At 38.6% G+C, this 25,489-nt stretch overlaps 2 protein-coding genes across 2 annotated transcripts; both read right to left on the reverse strand.

The window, feature by feature from the left end:
• Positions 1-298: 298 nt before the first annotated feature.
• On the reverse strand, positions 299-1,228 carry LOC135967235 (olfactory receptor 4C13-like). The gene has a single exon (XM_065529697.1). It carries the CDS (start codon positions 1,226-1,228, stop codon positions 299-301), a length of 930 nt encoding a protein of 309 aa, XP_065385769.1.
• A 22,279-nt stretch (positions 1,229-23,507) lies between these two features.
• Positions 23,508-24,419, reverse strand: LOC102129610 (olfactory receptor 4C12-like). Its single transcript, XM_005577909.4, has one exon. It carries the CDS (start codon positions 24,417-24,419, stop codon positions 23,508-23,510), a length of 912 nt encoding a protein of 303 aa, XP_005577966.3.
• Between the last annotated feature and the right edge of the window lie 1,070 nt (positions 24,420-25,489).

The raw sequence follows: 25,489 nt of genomic DNA on the forward strand, positions 1-25,489 counted from the left end.
TAGATATACTTATTTTATTACTTATTTTACATTTATTAGAAGGCCTATGAGTTTCATACATATGGATGAAGCTAGTGAAACTAAGCCCCAAATTAGTAGAATTTTCCCAGTTTGTGAGAATAATACATGGTTAGGTTTTCTCCTTTTTCTTGAACCCATTTTGACTCCCCTCAAGGCATAATGTATTGATCATAGTGGTTAATTATTTTATTTATCCAATCAGTATTCCTTGCTTACATTACCCAAAATGTCCTTTCGACCCTTGCCTCAGTTGAATCATGTTGGGCTCCAGTCACACTTATTTGACACTTGAAATAACTTTCCTACTACACAATTTCCTAATGGCATTTTTCATCTGAGCATTCCTCAAGGTGTAGATTAAGGGGTTTAACATAGGAGTTATCATAGTGTAAAATACAACAACTGCTTTATCAATGGGTAAAGTAGCTGGAGGTCTCGTGTACACAAATATGCAGGGCACAAAGAATAAGATGACAACTGTGATGTGGGAGACACAGGTAGAGAGGGCTTTCTGCCTTGCCTCTAAGCTGTGGGTCCTTAAGGAGTACAGTATGACCACGTAGGAGACTAGGAGCAAGAGAAAGTTTAACAGGCATATGAACCCACTGTTGGCAGCTACGAAGAGTCCTAGAGTGTGGGTATTAGTGCAGGCAAGATTGAGCAGAGGGTTTAGATCACACAGAAAGTGATCTATGACATTAGGACCACAGAAAGGTAATTGGAAGATGAAGAGGATCTGTATGGTTGCATGAAGAAAGCCTCCTACCCATGACACTCCCACTAGTAGGCTACACACACACTGCTTCATGATGGTGGTATAGTACAAGGGCTTGCAGATGGCCACATAGCAATCATAGGCCATTACAGTAAGTAGGATGACCTCAACACCTCCGAAAAAATGTTCTCCAAAGACTTGAATCATACATCCATTGAATAAGATAGTTTTCTTTTCATAGAGTGAATCTGTGATCAGCTTAGGGGCATTGACAGAGGAATAGCAGACATCGATAAAGGAGAGATAGGCCAGGAAAAAGTACATGGGGGACCTCAATGATGGGCTGGCAATTATGGTGACCACAGTGAGCACATTTCCTGTCACGGTGGTGATGTAGATGACAGAAAACACAACAAATATGATTTTCTGCATTTTTGGGTTCTCTGTAAGCCCCAGTAGAATAAACTCTGTCACATTGTTTCTATTCGCCATGTATTTCAAATGATGGTTAATTACATTACCTGAAAAGAAAACAATTTTTATTAATACATCTTTAAATTTGTTAAACTTCTCCATTGCAATATGTAATATAATAAATTCTTGGGTTCTACTGGGTTGTGATTTGAGGATTTTTTCTGAGATAGGAAAAATGTTTTGAGTTTTGGAAGTTTACTCATTGCCTCCCTGGTGAAGACTGTGCTAAGAGTTTTGACATAAGAATCTTTCGTGGCACACAGGCAAGAGACCATCTGTGAATACTTAATCATCTGAAAGGACTGAAAGTTGAATGATTGCACACATAGTGGCAACTAAGCCTGAAAAGATTATAGAATATATATGTAAAGCACATGAATGCAAAGCTCAAAATTTGCTTTTTTTTTTTTTTTAAGAAAATAATGAAATGTGAAATGTTACGCACAGTATGAGTGAAACGATACAGAGGAATCTGAAGAAGGGGAATTCTTGGGATATATCTCTAGTGAAGGTCTTTGTGTGTTTTTTATGATGTGGGCTGAGATCCAGTAAGGAACTGGAATCCAGATAATGGAACTTAGTTAGCAGACTATTTAGAGTAGTTGACATAAGAATAACAGTGCATTTGTGATGAAAATGTAAAGAAAGAATATAAGAGCTGCTATAAAAGAATTCACAATCTATTGTCTAAGTCCTATTAACTTTATTATAGCTAATAATATACACCTTTGAATAATTGCTATGAGCATGACATTGTAGAATGTGCTTTGCACACATGATCTCATTGTATCAATTTTACAGATGAGGACACAGTCTCAGTGGCTAATACTAGTTATAGTGTTAATATTAACTAATATTTACTGAACATAGCGTGTTTCAAGTGCTTTTACAGACATTTGCTTATTTAATCCTCACCGAAAACCTATGTATTAGTTACTATTGTCTTTTTATACTTATTTACTCATTAGGAAACAGAAGCACAGAGAAATTAAGGTTCCTCCCAAGATTGAGCAGATAATCAAGGCTGGACCCAATATTAAGTTTCAGATTATGCTTGTTAATTTTTTCCCTCCAAAGTCTTAACTCACGCTTTATATTGTTACAATAAACAATGTTGAACTGGTAATTTCCCTTTGATATGGCCATAATTTTTATAATTAATACTACTTCAGAGACAAGTTTATATGAAGCAACTTCATCAGCAGACAGACACACAGACACAATGATATATTGAAACTCCTAAATATTAAGAAAAATGTGGTATTACATTCATTGAAGGGCTGTTTTTGCTTAGTCTCTATGTCAGCACTATCCATTCCTTCTCAACCCCCTTCCAAAGCATGGGACCCTGGCCAGAATCTTCTGCAAAGTGTGAAAAACCATCATCACAGTTGTTAATGGTGTTAGTTTGAGAATCAGAAAGACCAGATTAGAATCCTTGTTTTTCCACCTATAACTTCTTTTAACTGGGGTATATTTCTTGGCACCTTACATCTTAATCTTATCATCCATGAAATGATAAGAATAATATTCACCTCACATACTGTTACGAGAATTAATTGGGAGAACATATATGAATATACTACTGTTAGGGACATACACAGGACTTTCATTTACTTTTATGGCTGTATAAGCCTAGGAGGCACGATAAATTGACAGTGTGATCAATATAATACAGAGAAACATTTGACCATGCATTAAGCTCACGAAGAAAGATCTCCAATTTTCCTTTTCAAGAAGCTACAGGGATTTATATTATTCATAGCAAGTGATCCCAGGAAAGTTTCTCCATGTTGGTGCTTGGACTAATCAGCTGATGATTTGCCGTTTAATATTTATATTTGCGTCTTTTGTGTGTGTGAAGTGTGTTTAAATTTTGTTTTAGTCCTCATAACTTGTCTCACTCACTAAGAAGGTGTCTCATGGCAAAAGTATGGTACCTGATATCAGAGAGATGGGTTCTATACATTGCTTAATCTCTGTAAGCCTCAAATATTTCAACTGTCAAATTGGGTTAATGATATTTACCAACTACCTTTTGAAAAATTGGAATGAGAATGCAAGACTCTATTACTCTATTTGAAAAGTATTGAAAAATACTGATTACGTTTCCTCTTGTATCTTCTGTTGCTACTAAATGAACTAGTATAATACATTAACAGAAGGGGCTTTGAAGTCTGCATTTTTAAGAACTCTATTCAAATCTCCCAGCAGTGACTTGTACTATAGAATAAAAACAACTTTCTCATCTATAAACAATTTTCTCATCTATACAATTAAAAAATAATGTTTCATTCACAAAAAAAAAAAAAGAAAAATACTGATTCCTATATATAGAAAGTAATAATCTTTGGTAAGCTTCAGCACTATTGAAAAACTTACCTTAGTAGTCTTTGATGATCTTAGTGATGTTTAGGGGTGTTCAGACACAATCTTATTTGAAACTATCTTTTCTTGGAATAAGTAAGTTTCAATTGTGAAAGGTATTTCACACTTCAAAAGAGCTTATTCAGGTGATTCAACATCAAATCAACAGTTGTTAAGAAAGTCTGTAAGTCTAAATATTTTCTTCTAGCCTAAAGCCTCTGAACATTTTCACAAAAAAACTGCTCTTCTTGACATGGCTCTGGTCCCCTCAGGGCAAGATGAAGAAAGTGTGGAGGAAATACATTTAAATGAGTCACTCAGCTCATGATGAATCTTGCTCTGGAGATGTGAACAACAACAACAACAAAAACAAAAAAACCATTTTACCTTGTACTGCATGTGTATTTAAAGAGGTTTCTACAAAGATTCAGAGACCTTGTCTCGTAGCTGTTGCTTTCTCTCCCAGGAATTAATTATCTCCTTTGATGGAAAGACTTTGTCTTAGAAGCAGATATCCTGGAGAGAAATGTTTGAAAAATGCCCATCCTGAATGGGGAATTGAATTCTCTATATTTAAAACTTAAGCCTGTGAGAGTCCCTTTTTCCTGTCTGAACCCAGGTTTCTAAGAAAGCTGAATGCCACCTAAATGGCAAGGTGGCATAATTCCAGAGTGGGCACCTCATGTAGTTCCCCTGTTGACTCATGCTACAGAAAGAGCTGCTGTTTTTTCATCTAATGTAAAACCTTTTTTGGAAAATGTTATTGATTGCTTGAGATCTAGAGCACTGAGGGCATGAAATTAATGGCAGCCATTTTAAAGGACTTGATTCCAAATGCTCTTTTTCTTTCCCTCCTCCTACTTTATTGAGGTATATTTGACAAAAAATTTTTATATTCAAGGTGTACTACTTGATGATTTATATATGTATACATTGGGTAATGATCACCATAATCAACATAATTAACATGCTCATCATCTTATATAGTTAATCATTTTTATTGGTATGGTGAGAAACTTAAGCTCTACCTTCTTAAATCTACTGTACTATATAAAAAACTGTAGTAATAACTATAGTCACCTTGCTGTACCTTAGCTCTACAACTTATTTTACATAAATGCAACTTTATACACCTTGACCAACATTCCCATTTCTCCCTGCTCTAGCCCCTCACAACCCCTGTACTATTCACTGTTTCTTTTTTTTTTTTTTTTTTTTATTTATTATTATTGTACTTTAAGTTGTAGGGTACATGTGCATAACGTGCAGGTTTGTTACATATGTATACTTGTGCCATGTTGGTGTGCTGCACCCATCAACTCATCATTTACATCAGGTATAACTCCCAATGCAATCCCTCCCCCCTCCCACCTCCCCATGATAGGCCCCTGTGTGTGATGTTCCCCTTCCTGAGTCCAAGTGATCTCATTGTTCAGTTCCCACCTATGAGTGAGAACATGCGGTGTTTGGTTTTCTGTTCTTGTGATAGTTTGCTAAGAATGATGGTTTCCAGCTGCATCCATGTCCCTACAAAGGACGCAAACTCATCCTTTTTGATGGCTGCATAGTATTCCATGGTGTATATGTGCCACATTTTCTTAATCCAATCTGTCACTGATGGACATTTGGGTTGATTCCAAGTCTTTGCTATTGTGAATAGTGCCGCAATAAACATACGTATGCATGTGTCTTTATAGCAGCATAATTTATAATCCTTTGGGTATATACCCAGTAATGGGATGGCTGGGTCATATGGTACATCTAGTTCTAGATCCTTGAGGAATCGCCATACTGTTTTCCATAATGGTTGAACTAGTTTACAATCCCACCAACAGTGTAAAAGTGTTCCTATTTCTCCACATCCTCTCCAGCACCTGTTGTTTCCTGACTTTTTAATGATTGCCATTCTAACTGGTGTGAGATGGTATCTCAATGTGGTTTTGATTTGCATTTCTCTGATGGCCAGTGATGATGAGCATTTTTTCATGTGTCTGTTGGCTGTATGAATGTCTTCTTTTGAGAAATGTCTGTTCATATCCTTTGCCCACTTTTTGATGGGGTTGTTTGTTTTTTTCTTGTAAATTTGTTTGAGTTCTTTGTAGGTTCTGGATATTAGCCCTTTGTCAGATGAGTAGATTGCAAAAATTTTCTCCCATTCTGTAGGTTGCCTGTTCACTCTGATGGTAGTTTCTTTTGCTGTGCAGAAGCTCTTTAGTTTAATGAGATCCCATTTGTCAATTTTGGCTTTTGCTGCCGTTGCTTTTGGTGTTTTAGACATGAAGTCTTTGCCCATGCCTATGTCCTGAATGGTACTACCTAGGTTTTCCTCTAGGATTTTTATGGTATTAGGTCTAACATTTAAGTCTCTAATCCATCTTGAATTAATTTTCGTATAAGGAGTAAGGAAAGGATCCAGTTTCAGCTTTCTACTTACGGCTAGCCAATTTTCCCAGCACCATTTATTAAATAGGGAATCCTTTCCCCATTTCTTGTTTCTCTCAGGTTTGTCAAAGATCAGATGGCTGTAGATGTGTGGTATTATTTCTGAGGACTCTGTTCTGTTCCATTGGTCTGTATCTCTGTTTTGGTACCAGTACCATGCTGTTTTGGTTACTGTAGCCTTGTAGTATAGTTTGAAGTCAGGTAGCGTGATGCCTCCAGCTTTGTTCTTTTGACTTAGGATTGTCTTGGAGATGCGGGCTCTTTTTTGGTTCCATATGAACTTTAAAGCAGTTTTTTCCAATTCTGTGAAGAAACTCATTGGTAGCTTGATGGGGATGGCATTGAATCTATAAATTACCTTGGGCAGTATGGCCATTTTCACGATATTGATTCTTCCTATCCATGAGCATGGTATGTTCTTCCATTTGTTTGTGTCCTCTTTTATTTCACTGAGCAGTGGTTTGTAGTTCTCCTTGAAGAGGTCCTTTACATCCCTTGTCAGTTGGATTCCTAGGTATTTTATTCTCTTTGAAGCAATTGTGAATGGAAGTTCATTCCTGATTTGGCTCTCTGTTTGTCTGTTACTGGTGTATAAGAATGCTTGTGATTTTTGCACATTCATTTTGTATCCTGAGACTTTGCTGAAGTTGCTTATCAGCTTAAGGAGATTTTGGGCTGAGACAATGGGGTTTTCTAAATATACAATCATGTCATCTGCAAACAGGGACAGTTTGACTTCTTCTTTTCCTAACTGAATACCCTTGATTTCTTTCTCTTGCCTGATTGCCCTAGCCAGAACTTCCAACACTATGTTGAATAGGAGTGGTGAGAGAGGGCATCCCTGTCTTGTGCCAGTTTTCAAAGGGAATTTTTCCAGTTTTTGCCCATTCAGTATGATATTGGCTGTGGGTTTGTCATAAATAGCTGTTATTATTTTGAGGTACGTTCCATCAATACCGAATTTATTGAGCATTTTTAGCATGAAGGGCTGTTGAATTTTGTCAAAAGCCTTTTCTGCATCTATTGAGATAATCATGTGGTTCTTGTCTTTGGTTCTGTTTATATGCTGGATTATGTTTATTGATTTGCGTGTGTTGAACCAGCCTTGCATCCCAGGGATGAAGCCCACTTGATCATGGTGGATAAGCTTTTTGATGTGTTGCTGAATCCAGTTTGCCAGTATTTTATTGAGGATTTTTGCATCGATGTTCATCAGGGATATTGGTCTAAAATTCTCTTTTTTTGTTGTGTCTCTGCCAGGCTTTGGTATCAGGATGATGTTGGCCTCATAAAATGAGTTAGAGAGGATTCCCTCTTTTTCTATTGATTGGAATAGTTTCAGAAGGAATGGTACCAACTCCTCCTTGTACCTCTGGTAGAATTCAGCTGTGAATCCATCTGGTCCTGGACTTTTTTTGGTTGGTAGGCTATTAATTATTGCCTCAATTTCAGAGCCTGCTATTGGTCTATTCAGGGATTCAACTTCTTCCTGGTTTAGTCTTGGAAGAGTGTAAGTGTCCAGGAAATTATCCATTTCTTCTAGATTTTCCAGTTTATTTGCGTAGAGGTGTTTATAGTATTCTCTGATGGTGGTTTGTATTTCTGTGGGGTTGGTGGTGATATCCCCTTTATCATTTTTAATTGCATCGATTTGATTCTTCTCTCTTTTCTTCTTTATTAGTCTTGCTAGTGGTCTGTCAATTTTGTTGATCTTTTCAGAAAACCAACTCCTGGATTCATTGATTTTTTGGAGAGTTTTTTGTGTCTCTATCTCCTTCAGTTCTGCTCTGATCTTAGTTATTTCTAGCCTTCTGCTAGCTTTCTAATGTGTTTGCTCTTGCTTCTCTAGTTCTTTTAATTGTGACGTTAGAGTGTCAATTTTAGATCTTTCCTGCTTTCTCTTGTGGGCATTTAGTGCTATAAATTTCCCTCTACACACTGCTTTAAATGTGTCCCAGAGATTCTGGTATGTTGTATCTTTGTTCTCATTGGTTTCAAAGAACATCTTTATTTCTGCCTTCATTTCGTTATGTACCCAGTAGTCATTCAGGAGCAGGTTGTTCAGTTTCCATGTAGTTGAGCGGTTTTGATTGAGTTTCTTAGTCCTGAGTTCTAGTTTGATTGCACTGTGGTCTGAGAGACAGTTTGTTATAATTTCTGTTCTTGTACATTTGCTGAGGAGTGTTTTACTTCCAATTACGTGGTCGATTTTGGAGTAAGTACGATGTGGTGCTGAGAAGAATGTATATTCTGTTGATTTGGGGTGGAGAGTTCTATAGATGTCTATTAGGTCTGCTTGCTGCAGAGATGAGTTCAATTCCTGGATATCCTTGTTAACTTTCTGTCTCGTTGATCTGTCTAATGTTGACAGTGGAGTGTTGAAGTCTCCCATTATTATTGTATGGGAGTCTAAGTCTCTTTGTAAGTCTCTAAGGACTTGCTTTATGAATCTGGGTGCTCCTGTATTGGGTTCATATATATTTAGGATAGTTAGCTCTTCCTGTTGAATTGATCCCTTTACCATTATGTAATGGCCTTCTTTGTCTCTTTTGATCTTTGATGGTTTAAAGTCTGTTTTATCAGAGACTAGTATTGCAACCCCCACTTTTTTTTGTTCTCCATTTGCTTGGTAAATCTTCCTCCATCCCTTTATTTTGAGCCTATGTATGTCTCTGCGTGTGAGATGGGTCTCCTGAATACAGCAGACTGATGGGTCTTGACTCTTTATCCAGTTTGCCAGTCTGTGTCTTTTAATTGGAGCATTTAGTCCATTTACATTTAAGGTTAAGATTGTTATGTGTGAACTTGATCCTGCCATTATGATATTAACTGGTTATTTTGCTCGTTAGTTGATGCAGTTTCTTCCTAGCCTCGATGGTCTTTACATTTTGGCATGTTTTTGCAATGGCTGGTACCGGTTGTTCCTTTCCATGTTTAGTGCTTCCTTCAGGGTCTCCTGTAAGGCAGGCCTAGTGGTGACAAAATCTCTAAGCATTTGCTTATCTGTAAAGGATTTTATTTCCCCTTCACTTATGAAACTTAGTTTGGCTGGATATGAAATTCTGGGTTTAAAATTCTTTTCTTTAAGAATGTTGAATATTGGCCCCCACTCTCTTCTGGCTTGGAGAGTTTCTGCGGAGAGATCTGCTGTTAGTCTGATGGGCTTCCCTTTGTGGGTAACCCGACCTTTCTCTCTGGCTGCCCTTAAGATTTTTTCCTTCATTTCAACTTTGGTGAATCTGGCAATTATGTGTCTTGGAGTTGCTCTTCTCGAGGAGTATCTTTGTGGCGTTCTCTGTATTTCCTGGATTTGAATGTTGGCCTGCCCTACTAGGTTGGGGAAGTTCTCCTGGATGATATCCTGTAGAGTGTTTTCCAACTTGGTTCCATTCTCCCCCTTACTTTCAGGCACCCCAATCAGACGTAGATTTGGTCTTTTTACATAATCCCATACTTCTTGCAGGCTTTGTTCATTTCTTTTTGTTCTTTTTTCTTTTGGTTTCTCTTCTCGCTTCATTTCATTCATTTGATCCTCAATCGCAGATACTCTTTCTTCCAGTTGATAGAGTCGGTTACTGAAGCTTGTGCATTTGTCACGTATTTCTCATGTCATGGTTTTCATCTCTTTCATTTCGTTTATGACCTTCTCTGCATTAATTACTCTAGCCATCAATTCTTCCACTTTTTTTTCAAGATTTTTAGTTTCTTTGCGCTGGGTACGTAATTCCTCCTTTAGCTCTGAGAAATTTGATGGACTGAAGCCTTCTTCTCTCATCTCATCAAAGTCATTCTCCGTCCAGCTTTGATCCGTTGCTGGCGATGAGCTGCGCTCCTTTGCCGGGGGAGATGCGCTCTTATTTTTTGAATTTCCAGCTTTTCTGCCCTGCTTTTTCCCCATCTTTGTGGTTTTATCTGCCTCTGGTCTTTGATGATGGTGATGTACTGATGGGGTTTTGGTGTAGGTGTCCTTCCTGTTTGATAGTTTTCCTTCTAACAGTCAGGACCCTCAGCTGTCGGTCTGTTGGAGATTGCTTGAGGTCCACTCCAGACCCTGTTTGCCTGGGTATCAGCAGCAGAGGCAGCAGAAGATAGAATATTTCTGAACAGCGAGTGTACCTGTCTGATTCTTGCTTTGGAAGCTTCCTCTCAGGGGTGTACTCCACCCTGTGAGGTGTGGGGTGTCAGACTGCCCCTAGTGGGGGATGTCTCCCAGTTAGGCTACTCAGGGGTCAGGGACCCACTTGAGCAGGGAGTCTGTCCCTTCTCAGATCTCAACCTCCGTGTTGGGAGATCCACTGCTCTCTTCAAAGCTGTCAGACAGAGTCGTTTGCGTCTGCAGAGGTTTTGGCTGTGTTTGTTATTGCCCTGTCCCCAGAGGTGGAGTCTACAGAGACAGGCAGGTTTCCTTGAGCTGCTGTGAGCTCCACCCAGTTCGAGCTTCCCAGCAGCTTTGTTTACCTACTTAAGCCTCAGCAATGGCGGGCGCCCCTCCCCCAGCCTCGCTGCTGCCTTGCCGGTAGATCACAGACTGCTGTGCTAGCAATGAGGGAGGCTCCGTGGGTGTGGGACCCTCCCGGCCAGGTGTGGGATATGATCTCCTGGTGTGCCTGTTTGCTTAAAGCGCAGTATTGGGGTGGGAGTTACCCGATTTTCCAGGTGTTGTGTGTCTCAGTTCCCCTGGCTAGGAAAAGGGATTCCCTTCCCCCTTGCGCTTCCCAGGTGAGGCAATGCCTCGCCCTGCTTCAGCTCTCACTGGTCGGGCTGCAGCAGCTGACCAGCACCGATCGTCCGGCACTCCCCAGTGAGATGAACCCAGTACCTCAGTTGAAAATGCAGAAATCACCGGTCTTCTGTGTCGCTCGCGCTGGGAGTTGGAGACTGGAGCTGTTCCTATTTGGCCATCTTGCTCCGCCCTCCTATTCACTGTTTCTATGAGTTTCATTATTTTAGCTTTTACATATAAGTGAGGACATGCAATATTTGTCTTTTTGTGCCTGGCTTATTTTGTTTAGCATAATGTCCTGCAGATTTATCCATGTTTCTGCAAATGGAAGAATTTCTTTTCTTTTTTTTATTATTATACTTTAAGCTCTAGGGTACAAGGGCACAATGTGCAGGTTTGTTACATGTGTATACATGTGCCATATTGGTGTGCTGTACCCATTAACTCATCATTTGCATTGGGTATATCTCCTAATGCTATACCTCCCCCCTTCCCCACCCCACAACAGGCCTCAGTGTGTGGTGTTCACCACCCTGTGTCCAAGTGTTCTCATTGTTCAATTCCCACCTATGAGTGAGAACATGCAGTGTTTGGTTTTCTGTCCTTTTGATAGTTTGCTCAGAATGATGGTTTCCAGCTGCATTCATGTCCCTACAAAGGACGCAAACTCATCCTTTTTAATGGCTACATAGTATTCCATGGTGTATATGTGACACATTTTCTTAATCCAATCTGTCATTGATGGACATTTGGATTGGTTCCAAGTCTTTGCTATTGTGAATAGTGCTGCAATAAACATACGTGTGCATGTGTCTTTATAGCAGCACGACTTATAAACCTTTGGGTGTATCCCCAGTAATGGGATGGCTGGGTTAAATGGTATTTCTAGTTCTAGATCCTTGAGGAATCACCACACTGTCTTCCACAATGGTTGGACTACTTTACAGTCCCACCAACAATGTAAAAGTGTTCCTATTTCTCCACATCCTCTCTAGCACCTGTTGTTTCCTGACTTTTTAATGATCGCCATTCTAACTGGTGTGAGATGGTATCTCATTGTGGTTTTGATTTGCATTTCTCTGATGGCAAGTGATGATGAGCATTTTTTCGTGTGTCTGTTGGCTGCATAAATGTCCTCTTTTGAGAAGTGTCTGTTCATATCCTTTGCCCACTTTTTGATGGGGTTGTTTGATTTTTTCTTGTAAACTTGTTTAAGTTCTTTGTAGATTCTGGATGTTAGCCCTTTGTCAGATAGGTAGATTACAAAAATTTTCTCCCATTCTGTAGGTTGCCTGTTCACTCTGATGGTAGTTTCTTTTGCTGTGCGGAAGCTCTTTAGTTTAATTAGATCCCATTTGTCAATTTTGGCTTTTGTTGCCATTGCTTTTGGTGTTTTAGACATGAAGTCTTTGCCCACCCCTATGTCCTGAATGTATTGCCTACTAGGGTTTTTATGGTTTTAGGGTTTTTCTTCTTGGGTTTTTCTTCTAGGGTTTTTATGGTTTTAGGTTTGACATTTAAGTCTTTAATCCATCTTGAATTAATTTTTGTATAAGGTTTAAGGAAGGGTTCCAGTTTTGGCTTTCTACATATGGCTAGCCAGTTTTCCCAGCACCATTTATTAAATAGGGAATCCTTTCCCCATTTCTTGTTTTTGTCAGGTTTGTCAAAGATCAGATGGTTGTAGATGTGTGGTATTATTTCTGAGGGTTCTGTTCTGTTCCATTGGTCTATGTCTCTGTTTTGGTACCAGTACCATACTGTTTTGGTTACTGTAGACTTGTAGTATAGTTTGAAGTCAGGTAGCGTGATGACTCCAGCTTTGTTCTTTTGACTTAGGATTGTCTTGGAGATGCGGTCTCTTTTTTGGTTCCATATGAACTTTAAAGTAGTTTTTTTCAAGAATTTCTTTTCTTTTAATGCTGAATAATATTTATACATATATATAAAATCACTTTTCTTATCCATTAAGTTTCCAACAGGCAGTTAGGTTGTTACTATATCTTTGTATTGTGAATAATACTCCAATAAACATGGAATACAGGTATCTTTTCAAGGTACTGATTTCATTTTCTTTGAATATACAACCAGACGTGAGATTGCTGGATCAGAAGCTTTCTAATTTTGGGGGAAACCTCTATACTGTGTTCCCAATGGCTGTACCAATTTACATTCTTGCCAACTGTGCACAAGGGTTTTCTTTCCTCCACTTCTTCACTAACATTTATCTTTTTTTCTGACATAGCTATCCTACATGTGTGAGGTGATATTTCATTGTGATTTTGATTTGCATTACTATAATAATAAGTGATATTGAGTATCTTTCATATACTGGTTGGACACATATATTTTCTTTTGAGAAATGTTTATTCTCATTCTTTGTCCATTTTTAATTTTGTTGCTATTGAGTGGTATGTGCTCCTTTTGTATTTTGGATATTAACTCCTAATCATATACATGGTTTGCAAATATTTTCTCTCATTCCCTAGATTGCCTTTTCAGTTTGTTGATTGTTTCCTTTGCTGTGAAGAAGCTTTTCATTTGATGCAATACTACTCATTTATTTTTGCTTTTGTGACCTGTGCTTTTGGTATCATATTAAAATATCATTGCCCAGACCAAAATCAAGATTTTCTTTCTCCTGTTTTCTTCTACTGACCTTATAGTTTCAGGTATTGCATTTAAGATCTCAATCCATTTTCATTTGCTTTTGGTATATGGTGTGAGATAAGGGTCAAATTTCATTCTTCTGTTTGTGGATATTCAGTTTTTCTAGCACCATGTATTGAAGAGACTCTTCTTCCTCCTACTGTGTGTTCTTGGCACCTTTGTTAAAGATGAGTTAATAGATGTATATGGGTTTATTTCTAGGCTAGTATAGAGATAGAATAGTGTATCTTTACCAATGAGTTTATGCTTTCATATGTTTTCATGTTGTTAGTTAGTGTACTTTCATTTCAGCTCACTTTTGTTTTAAGCATGAAGAATTTCCTTTAGTATTCCCTTTAAGGCAGGTCCAGTGGTGATGAACTCCCTCAGATTATGTTTGGGAAAGTTTTATTTCTTTTTTATTTCTGAACACTTTTGCTGAGTATTCTGTGTTGACAGTTCTCTTTCTTTCTCTTTCAGCACTTTGAATATATTATCTGACCCTCTCCTGGCCTGCAAGGTTTCTGCTGACAAATCTGCTAATAGTTTTATCATTCCTTTGTATGTGATAAGTCAGTTTTTCCTTAATGCTTTCAAAGTTCTCTCTTTGTCCTTAACTTTTGGCAATTTGATTCTGTTGTGTTTTGATGAAGACATTTTTATGTCCTCACTTTTGTAGTTCTTTGGGCTTCATGGGTCTGAATGTTTATATCCCTTCCTACATTTGGGGACCATTTCTTTATTATCATTTCTTTAAACATACTTTTAGCTTCTCTTTCTTTCTCTGTTCCCTCTGGGTAGCCCATAATACTTACGCTGACATACAGGATGGTGTTCCTGAAATACCAAAGGGTTTTTTAACTTTATTTTTCTTTTTTTTTTTTTCCCTCTGAGTGAGACAAATTTCAAGCGATCTGTCTTCAAGCTTGCTGATTCTTTCTCCTGCTTGGTTGAGTCTGCTTTGCAGCTCTCTCTATTGAATTTTTCAGGTCACTGTTTGTGTTCCTCTCTTGAATTTGTTTGATTTCTTTTTATGGTTTATATATTTTTATTGAACTTCTAATTTTGTTCATGCATTATTTTCCTAATTTTTAAAGTTGTTTATCTGTGTTATCATGTATTCCCATGAATACTTAAAGACAATTATTTTGAATTCCTTGTCAGACTGTTCATATATCTCCATTTCTTTAGGGTCAATTACTGTTGATGTATTTATTTCCTTTGGTGGTACCATGTTTGTCTGATCCTTCATGATTCTTATAAACTTGCTTTGGTGTCTTTGCATTTGAAGAAGTTGTCATCTCTTCTAGCCTTTACAGTCTGGCTTCTGCTGGGAAAGCCCTTCACCAATCAGCTTGTCTAGAATTCCGATGTGAGCCAACAGTTGAAGACACTATGGGCAGGTTGACTGTGGAGGTCTCTAGGCAGATAACCTTGCTATCTGTTTCCACAGGGTTAGAATTAGAGTCCAGCGGGAACAGACCTGACACATGGGTCTGCAGGTGTGAGCCTGGAGCCTGGGTCCACCAGGGTGAGTTTAGAACCTGGGTTTATGTGGGCTGGCCTGGCACTGGAACAGGCCTTGAGTCTGCATTTTTGAGGGACAGCCGGGTCGGGTGTAAACTGAGTCCTCCATGGTGGAGCTGGACCTGTGTTAAGCCTAGTGCCAGGGTCCATGGGTACTGGCCTTCCACAGATGCTCACTGGGGCAGACTTGTAGGTTGAATCCATAGGGGTTGGTCTAGTGCCTGGTTTGCATTCCTGACCTGGTGCTGAGGTGGTCCGATAGTCTATTTTCATGAGGACTGGCCTGGTACTGAGGCAGGCCTGGAACCTAGATCCACATAGCAGTCTAACCATAGACCAGACCTGGAACTGGGGCCAGTCTGGCAGTGGGGTGGGTCTAGTTCCTGTATCTACATGAGATGGCCTTGCAAAGAGGCTGGCCTGAAGCTTTAGTGTGTGAAGGGGTGGTGTGACACTGGTGCAGCCCTGGTGACTTATCTACTTGTGCCAGCCTGGCTTTGAGTTAGTGAGGGCCTAATTGGTATTAGGACTGGTTTTGTGCCTTGGTCTAAGAGAGTTGGCCTAGTGCTGGGTGGTTTAGGAGCCTGGGTCTGTGGGAACCTGCTCTGGCTCTGGGGAAAGCCTGGTGCTTAAGTTCATGCAAATAGGCCTTGTACTTGAGACTGTCGGTGTAGGCCTGAATAGGCATCTGCAGTGAAGCCAATGCTCACTTCACTTTTCTTTTCCACATAGGAGAGCCCTGGGACAGAGACGGTCTCTCTTAGCCTTGTGCGGCATGGGCTTGGGGAATGGGTGACTTCGGTAAAGCAAAGCTGTTCTTCCCCCACTCAGCGCATCTTTTCTTGATTGTGCATTCCACTTGGGTACTGTAAGTTCTCACCTGTGATCTAGAACTCTTGTGAAGGTATTTTCATGTGCAGATGGGATATGTATATTGGTGTTTCTGTGAGGGAATGTGATGTGGAACGTCCTATTCTATCTTTGACATCGCTCCCTTTGTGCATTTTTAATTGAGTTGCTTGTCTTTTTATTTTTGAGATGTAAAGAGTTCTTTACATATTTTTATACAAGATCCTTATCAAATATATGATTTGGAAGTATTTTCTCCCATTTTGTGAATTGACTTTGACTTTCTAGATAGTTTTCTTTGAGGCACAAAAGTTTTAAATTTTGATAAAGTTCAATTTGTCTATTTTTCTTTTGTTGCTTGTTTGTGGCTGTATTTAAGAGACCATTGTCTAATCCCAAGATCATGATGATTTACCCTCTGTTTTCCTCTAATAGTTATATGGTTTTACATTTTACATTGGATCTTTGATTCATTTCGGATTAATTTTTGTATATGGCAAGAGAAAGGGATCCAAATTTATTCTTTTGTGTTTGGGTATCCAGTTGTCCCAGTATCGTTTGCTGAAGAGAAAATTCATTTTCTACTAAATGTTCTTGACTACTAGTATTGTCACCTTAATTATATTAAGTCTTCCATCTATAAACAGTAGATGGGTTTCTGTTTATTTTGGTCTTTGTCTTACTTCACATGTGCTGCTGTAACAAAATACCACAGAGTAATTTATAAAAAACAGAAGTTTATGTCTCACAGCTCTAAAAACTGGGAAGTCCAAGATCTAGGTAGCAGAAGATTTGGTGTCTGGTGAGGGCCCAGTCTCTGCTTCCAAGATAGTGCTTTGTTACTGAGAGGGCAAAAAAGAGAAGAACACCATGTAAAGTCTCTTTTATAAAGGTATAAACTAACAAGGGCAAAACTCTCATGACCTAATCACCTAAAAGTTACACCTCTTTTTTTTTTTTTTTAATTTTATTTATTTATTTTTTAATATTATACTTTAAGTTGTAGGGTACATGTGCATAACGTGCAGGTTTGTTACATATGTATACTTGTGCCATGTTGGTGTGCTGCACCCATCAACTCATCATTTACATCAGGTATAACTCCCAATGCAATCCCTCCCCCCTCCCACCTCCCCATGATAGGCCCCTGTGTGTGATGTTCCCCTTCCTGAGTCCAAGTGATCTCATTGTTCAGTTCCCACCTATGAGTGAGAACATGCGGTGTTTGGTTTTCTGTTCTTGTGATAGTTTGCTAAGAATGATGGTTTCCAGCTGCATCCACGTCCCTACAAAGGACACAAACTCATCCTTTTTGATGGCTGCATAGTATTCCATGGTGTATATGTGCCACATTTTCTTAATCCAATCTGTCACTGATGGACATTTGGGTTGATTCCAAGTCTTTGCTGTTGTGAATAGTGCTGCAATAAACATACGTGTGCATGTGTCTTTATAGCAGCATAATTTATAATCCTTTGGGTATATACCCAGTAATGGGATGGCTGGGTCATATGGTACATCTAGTTCTAGATCCTTGAGGAATCGCCATACTGTTTTCCATAATGGTTGAACTAGTTTACAATCCCACCAACAGTGTAAAAGTGTTCCTATTTCTCCACATCCTCTCCAGCACCTGTTGTTTCCTGACTTTTTAATGATCGCCATTCTAACTGGTGTGAGATGGTATCTCATTGTGGTTTTGATTTGCATTTCTCTGATGGCCAGTGATGATGAGCATTTTTTCATGTGTCTGTTGGCTGTATGATTGTCTTCTTTTGAGAAATGTCTGTTCATATCCTTTGCCCACTTTTTGATGGGGTTGTTTGTTTTTTTCTTGTAAATTTGTTTGAGTTCTTTGTAGGTTAAAGTTCATATGGAGCCAAAAAAGAGCCCGCATCTCCAAGACAATCCTAAGTCAAAAGAACAAAGCTGGAGGCATCATGCTACCTGACTTCAAACTATACTACAAGGCTACAGTAACCAAAACAGCATGGTACTGGTACCAAAACAGAGATACAGACCAATGGAACAGAACAGAGTCCTCAGAAATAATACCACACATCTACAGCCATCTGATCTTTGACAAACCTGAGAGAAACAAGAAATGGGGAAAGGATTCCCTATTTAATAAATGGTGCTGGGAAAATTGGCTAGCCGTAAGTAGAAAGCTGAAACTGGATCCTTTCCTTACTCCTTATACGAAAATTAATTCAAGATGGATTAGAGACTTAAATGTTAGACCTAATACCATAAAAATCCTAGAGGAAAACCTAGGTAGTACCATTCAGGACATAGGCATGGGCAAAGACTTCATGTCTAAAACACCAAAAGCAACGGCAGCAAAAGCCAAAATTGACAAATGGGATCTCATTAAACTAAAGAGCTTCTGCACAGCAAAAGAAACTACCATCAGAGTGAACAGGCAACCTACAGAATGGGAGAAAATTTTTGCAATCTACTCATCTGACAAAGGGCTAATATCCAGAACCTACAAAGAACTCAAACAAATTTACAAGAAAAAAACAAACAACCCCATCAAAAAGTGGGCAAAGGATATGAACAGACATTTCTCAAAAGAAGACATTCATACAGCCAACAGACACATGAAAAAATGCTCATCATCACTGGCCATCAGAGAAATGCAAATCAAAACCACAATGAGATACCATCTCACACCAGTTAGAATGGCAATCATTAAAAAGTCAGGAAACAACAGGTGCTGGAGAGGATGTGGAGAAATAGGAACACTTTTACACTGTTGGTGGGATTGTAAACTAGTTCAACCATTATGGAAAACAGTATGGCGATTCCTCAAGGATCTAGAACTAGATGTACCATATGACCCAGCCATCCCATTACTGGGTATATACCCAAAGGATTATAAATTATGCTGCTATAAAGACACATGCACACGTATGTTTATTGCAGCACTATTCACAATAGTATACTGCAAATCTTCTAACAGAATAGAGGTTTTGGGTCCTCTTACCAAAAAAAAAAAAAAAAAAAAAATTTTAAGACGCAAAAAGATAACCATGTGAGATGATGGATATGTAAAAGTACATACCTGTAGTAATAGTTTCACCATGTACATGTATATCAAAACATTATGTTGTATGACTTAAATGTATACAAAAAAATAGAAATATTATGTAAAAATGAAAGTAAAGTGAGAAGCACTTTTTCAATTGAGGGAATCTTCCATTAATAAGCATCTCAAATTAAGGTAGAAGAGCTGCTTGAGATTTGCTACCAAATCATATGCTATACAATGCTAGTCCCAGAAGGTTAGACACGTGACTTGAGAGATACGAACCAGGAGCCTCCGTGCAAGTCTTTGAGTTGGAAATTAGTTATCTGAGGCTGGGTTCTGACTATGTCAACAAAGTCGAAGTGATTCTGCGGTCAGAAACAGAGCAGCACCTGTGGAGATGTGCCCATGGCAGCATAACCATGGTATCAGAGGGGCAGCGGCTCCTTTGTAGCACCTGTCCCAACAGATGTGCTTCTGCAAGTTATTCCTGGTCATTCATGTCAGACTCTGTCATTCTAACCCTTCCAAATGTTCTTTAAACAACTTAATTGCATATAACAAATCCCTTTACTTAAACTAGCTACAGATAATTCTGTGTCATCACCTAAGAAGCGTGGTTGATATACTAAACTGATCTAAAATTCTCTATTTCAATTTGTCACCAAGAATGGAAAGCCATCAATTGCAGAAGCATTCTTGTTAGCAAGGGTCCCTTTGAAAACTACATTTGCTCATAACAGCCCATTCTTGACACAGAATAGGCTTGACATAGAATAAATGCATGGGCATTTCTTGTGCTGGAAATGCCATAGTGAACAAAACAGTCAATACGTCTACTTTCGTGGATTTTAATTCTAACTGGAAAAAATGGACCAAAAAAAAAAAATTAAATCTGACAATTGCATGGTGAAAATGTTGTAGATAAAATATAACAAAGTAATGTGATAGAAGATAACTCAAAGAGATAGAGAATGCCTTTACACGGATGGATCAAGAATACCTCTAAGGAGGACAAATTGAACTGCAGACTGAGTGATGACAAGGACACAGCCATGTGAAGCTCTAGAAGATGAGCATTTGGGGAATAAAGAAGAGCTAGTACAAGGGCCCGAGGGCAAGAATGAGGTCACTACAGCTGGAGCACAGTGAACAAGTGAGAGAGTGGTGCTGGATGAGATTAGATACATATTTGAGTGGGAAACAATTGTACAGACTCTGACAAGGTATGAAAACATCAATTACAATTGGTGAAATAGCTTTCCTTTTACCAATCAACCTAGCTCAACTTCACTAAGTGAATTTTTTACATGGGAAAAAACAAATTAATTTTAAAACAATAGTCACATAGAGGCAAAATGGAGATCAATGTCGTTGACTACACCAAAAAGTCCATCAAAAACAGCAACTGCCAGAGGCACACACAAAGGTTTCTGGGAAAAGTGGTTGCTTGGATGCATATGCTTGATTTTGCTTCATCCTGATTTTAATTAGAGATGAATTAATTATAATATGATAAATTTAGTTGGTGATATTAAGGTCAAAAGAGAAGAGAGAAATTGAAGACAAGAGTTGCATCGGGGGGGAGGGATTGCATTGGGAGTTATACCTGATGTAAATGACGAGGTGATGGGTGCAGCACAGCAACATGGCACAAGTATACATATGTAACAAACCTGCACGTTATGCACATGTACCCTACAACTTAAAGTATAATAATAATAAATAAATTTTAAAAAAAAAAAAAAAGTTGCATCAGGTCAGATAATATTCCCCCTCAACATACATAAATTTCTCTCTACTGTTTTACTTATGACTTTCAGTTCATTGTTCCTCACCCTGATAGGTTAAACACTAAATTCTTGCACTAAAATCTTTTTCACACCCATTCTGAAGGAACCCCCACCCTGTCTTCTGAGTTGCTCTCGATCACGTCACAGGTTTCACCTTTTTAAGCCCTTTTCACTCTAAATTTATTCTTTCTTAAAAATGTTTATTTATTGCTCCTTGACCTGACTAGAATTTTTCTTTATTCAAATGTGTGTCATTTTTCTGTTATATACCATACTGCCTAAAAGTGTAAGTTCTAAAGCAAAACTACATGAGTTTAAATCCTACCTCAGGTATTTGCTTCCTCTGTGACTAAAGTAATTTATTTAAATTTTCCCAGCTTCATCCAATTGTATTAGAAATCAAGAAAAACAGTATCTATTTCATAAGGCTCTTGTGCAGATTAACAAGACAATGACTTTCTAGCATGAACCACGTTGTAGTAAATACTAATAAACTTTACTAAAATTTTTGATTATTATGCTATAACTTTCTTGTTTGTCTTAAGGATTCTATTAAATTTTTATGTCTTCTTTAGCCTGATTTTGATTTTGGAGACATTCAGACTTTTTTTCCCCCAGTTCTAGGGTACATGTGCACAACGTGCAGGCTTGTTACATAGGTATACATGTGCCATGTTGGTTTGCTGCACCCATCAATTCATCATTTACATTAGGTATTTCTCCTAATGCTATCCATCACCCTGACCCCACACTCCATGACAGGCCCTGGGGTGTGATATTCCCCGTCCTGTGTCCAAGTGTTCTCATTGTTCAATTCCCACCTATGAGTGGGAACATGCGGTGTTTGGTTTTCTGTCCTTGTGATAGTTGGCTCAGAATGATGGTTCCCAGCTGCATCCATGTCCCTGCAAAGGACATGCACTCATCCTTTTTTATAGCTTCATAGTATTCCATGATGTATATGTGCCACATTTTCTTAATCCAGTCTATCATCGATGGACATTTGGGTTGGTTCCAAGTCTTTGCTATTGTGAATAGTGCCACAATAAACATACCTGTGCATGTGTCTTTACAGTAGCATGACTTATAATCCTTTAGGTATATACCCAGTAATGAGATGGCTGGGTCAAATGGTATTTCTAGTTCTAGATCCTTGAGGAATTGCCACACTGTCTTCCACAATGGTTGAACTAGTTTACACTCCCACCAACAGTGTAAAAGCGTTCCTATTTCTCCACATCCCCTCCAGCATCTGTTGTTTCCTGACTTTTTAATGATCACCTTTCTAACTGGTGTAAGATGGTATCTCATTGTGGTTTTGATTTGCACTTCTCTGATGGCCACTGATGATGAGCATTTTTTCATGGGTCTGTTGGCTGCAAAAAGAGACAGACTTCTAAGGTGAATTGTTCAGGCTTAATCTCATCCATCCTGCATTAATTTTGGGAGGTTTACGCTCAGGAATCAGAAAGTTCCTCATGACTTCCTAATATAATACCTACACACAGTTGAATATCTATAAATCATGTAGTTTTTTTCCAAAGCAGACAGAAATAAGACACTGATGATGAAGTAAAGGCAACAAAAACAGTGACATTTATTAAGCATCCACTGAGTGACAAGTACTATCCTAGACACTTTGCACATAGTGTCTCATCTAAGGCTTAAAATAACCCTATGAAATATGTACTACCATTTCATTGTACATATAAACAAAGATTAAAATAAGATATTGAGAGATGTGAAATACATACAATGTTACGTGAACTAGTGAGATAGAGTTCCATCCTAGCTCTATTGACACCACAGTCAAATTCTTCCACATCATCCAAAACTCTGCTGTTAACAGGACTTCCAGAGGTTAAAGAATCACCCTAAAAGTCAATCATGCCCTTGCCTGAAGTCCAAGGAAACAGTGATATGACATAATATTGGCCACACGTGAAGGTGTCTTTTCCATCTAAGGAGACGAGGACCAGGGCGAGACCCATAAAGATCCCGATCCAGAAAAAAACAAACATCCTGCTAGTTCTGAAGGAGACATAAGGCAAAATTGGCCCCAAATGGAAGTTGGGTCAGCACTAGTCAGTATGTTTGGCTTTTAAAAAATACTTTTAGGCTGACTCCTATAATCCCAGCACTTTGGAAGGCCTAGGTGGGCAGGTCACTTGAGCCCAGGAGTTCCACACTAGCCTAGGCAAGATGGTGAAACCTCATCTCTACTAAAAACACAAAAATAAGTCAGCTGTGGTGGCTCATGCCTATAGCCCCAGCTACTAGGGAGGCTGAGGTGAGAAGATGGCTTGAGCCTGGGAAGTCGAGGCTGCAGTGAGCTGAGATCATGCCACTGCATCCCAGCCTGGGTGACAAGGCAAGATCTTGTCTCAAAAAAAACAAACAAAAAACACTTTTGCAATATTTACCATTCATACTGTTATAAACACTTAACAAATACTAACCATTTTAAATGTCCCAACAACATTTTGAGAGAGATACTATCATTAATATTTTTACAAATGAAGAAAATGTGAGAATAAACAAGTTAAATAACTTTCCTAGGTCACAGTCAAACCCGGGAAACTGACTCTAGAATCTGTTCTTACCTCTGCAGCATACTACCTTTTCTGAACAAATTTCTCACTTTATTTTGTCTATCCATACTCTAATTGCCTGTTTTGTTGATTTCAGATTCATAATAAAGTCACTCTTTGGTCCTTGAAACAGGGTTTGTCATGATAGAATTAGACTGACAAACGGATCAGCCTCAAGGACCAAAAGACAAAGGGCCAAAGGAGATTAGAAAACCAGGAGGAGAGAAATACAGTAATGAGCATGTTAGGAGGTGCTCCAGCTCCCAAAAATCTTATAGACTTCAGTCAGATCAGAGTATTACATATCACAGCAGTGGCAGAGAAATTACATATTAACCATGAGCATCTTCATAGCATTTTTCACCTCTGCATTTCTAAGGGTGTAGATTAAAGGGTTTAACATAGGAGTTATCATGGTATAAAACACAGCTACCGCTTTGTCAATGGAGAAGGTGGTTGCTGGACGTAGATACACAAATATGCAGGGCACAAAGAACAAGATGACTACAGTGATATGAGATACACAGGTGGAGAGGGCTTTGCGCCTCCCCTCCAAGCTGTGAGATTTCAGATTATATAGGATGACCACATAAGACACAATCAAGAGGAGAAAGTTCAACAGGCAGACAAATCCACTGTTGCCAGCAACAAAGAGACCAAGGGTATAAGTGTCCATGCAGACGAGTTTCAACAGAGGGATCAAGTCACACATGAAGTGATCTATGATGTTTGGGCCACAGAAGGGTAGCCAGACTGTGAAGAGGATCTGAATTGTTGCATGAACAAAGCCTCCAACCCAGGCTGCTCCCACAAGGAATCTACACACCTGTTGGTTCATGATGGTCATGTAGTGCAGGGGTTTACAAATGGCCACATAGCGGTCATAGGCCATCACCGTGAGAAGCACAATCTCAGCAGAACCAAAAAGATGCCCAGCAAAGACTTGAGTCATGCACCCCCTAAAAGTAATGGTTTTTTTCACAGAAAGAGTATCAGCTAGCATTTTGGGGGTCATGCATGAAGAACAGCAGCCATCCATGAGGGATAAGTAAAACAGGAAAAAGTACATGGGGGATGCCAGGGACCTGCTGGTGCTAATGGTAAGGATGATGAGCAGGTTGCCTGCCAAGGTGACCGAGTAGACAATCAAAAACACAACAAATGAAAATTTCTGAAGCTCCATATTTCGAGTCAAGCCCAGGAGAATAAACTCAGTCACATTATTCATCCTCATCATCAGCTGTGTTCAGGTGACAGGTGACTGCTCTGAAAAATAAGTCATATTCATCCTCAACAATAAGGCTTTCACTTAGTGAATAAATATATCTTTGATGTCATATGTTTTCTAGCTTTACAATAAGTAAAAACAAACACAAAACCATGTCAATTGTTTATTTGTTTCTATTTGACATTTGACAATGTAAGTATTAATAGTATGCATTTTCTTCTTTATAATTTTCTGGTTTGTTTTTAATTTTCTACAGTAAAAATGTGTAACTTTTACAATCAGAAAATAAAAATAAAAATACAAAATGTCAAGTTTCAAGAGCCATTCCATGATGTGGCCATATGTGTAACCCATTTACGGGTACACCAAGATGGATATACTTCACCTGACAACGGGTGCACATACTTAGCAGAGAAAATTCCAATTTGCTCTGCCAATTTTAAGTCATACAAAAAGACCAAGCACATAGAGAACTTCTTTCTTTCCTGAGCCATCCCTTTTTCCATGTTGCCTATCTGGAAGCTTCTTGGTGTCCTCAAGGCTGAAAATGGTGCTGCTACATTTGTCCAACCTCAAAGGCCATGTTGAATGGCCATTACAGTACACATAGCCTCATGATCATCTCTCTGTGTTCAACACTATGGGTTCTTGGAGCAAAAGTCTTGCCCTACTACAACCTAGTCATATTAATTTTTGTATCCCTAGTGCTGGCAAAAACATAAACACTCATAAAGCATTAACTGAGAGAGAGAAGAAAAAAAAAGAGTAGGAGAGAAAAAGGAAAAGGGGAAATTAGAAATGTATAAAAGACTAAAGAAAGAGAAACGGACCTAAAATCCAAATATATTGTTTACAGTCCTGAATCCATAACTACTGTTAACTAAATATTAATGGATTTTATGTATCTGTGCTTCAGTGTTTTTCATCTGCCAAAAAGGAGGACTAAATATACATTTCAGGCTTGTTGTGAAAAATGACATAATTTTAAACTTACTATTATTGTCGTTATATGATTTTATTGATTCACGGAAGTATCACTGAAAAAAACTTTAAAATTCGTTTCTTAAATCTCCAAAAGT

The sequence above is a fragment of the Macaca fascicularis genome, chromosome 14 (assembly GCF_037993035.2).
Source record: "Macaca fascicularis isolate 582-1 chromosome 14, T2T-MFA8v1.1".
Taxonomy (NCBI): Eukaryota; Metazoa; Chordata; class Mammalia; order Primates; family Cercopithecidae; genus Macaca; species Macaca fascicularis.

Excerpts from the sequence above, each read along its gene's own strand:
- LOC135967235 (XM_065529697.1), bottom strand. The coding sequence starts at position 1,228 with ATGGCGAATAGAAACAATGTGACAGAGTTTATTCTACTGGGGCTTACA.
- LOC102129610 (XM_005577909.4), bottom strand. The coding sequence starts at position 24,419 with ATGATGAGGATGAATAATGTGACTGAGTTTATTCTCCTGGGCTTGACT.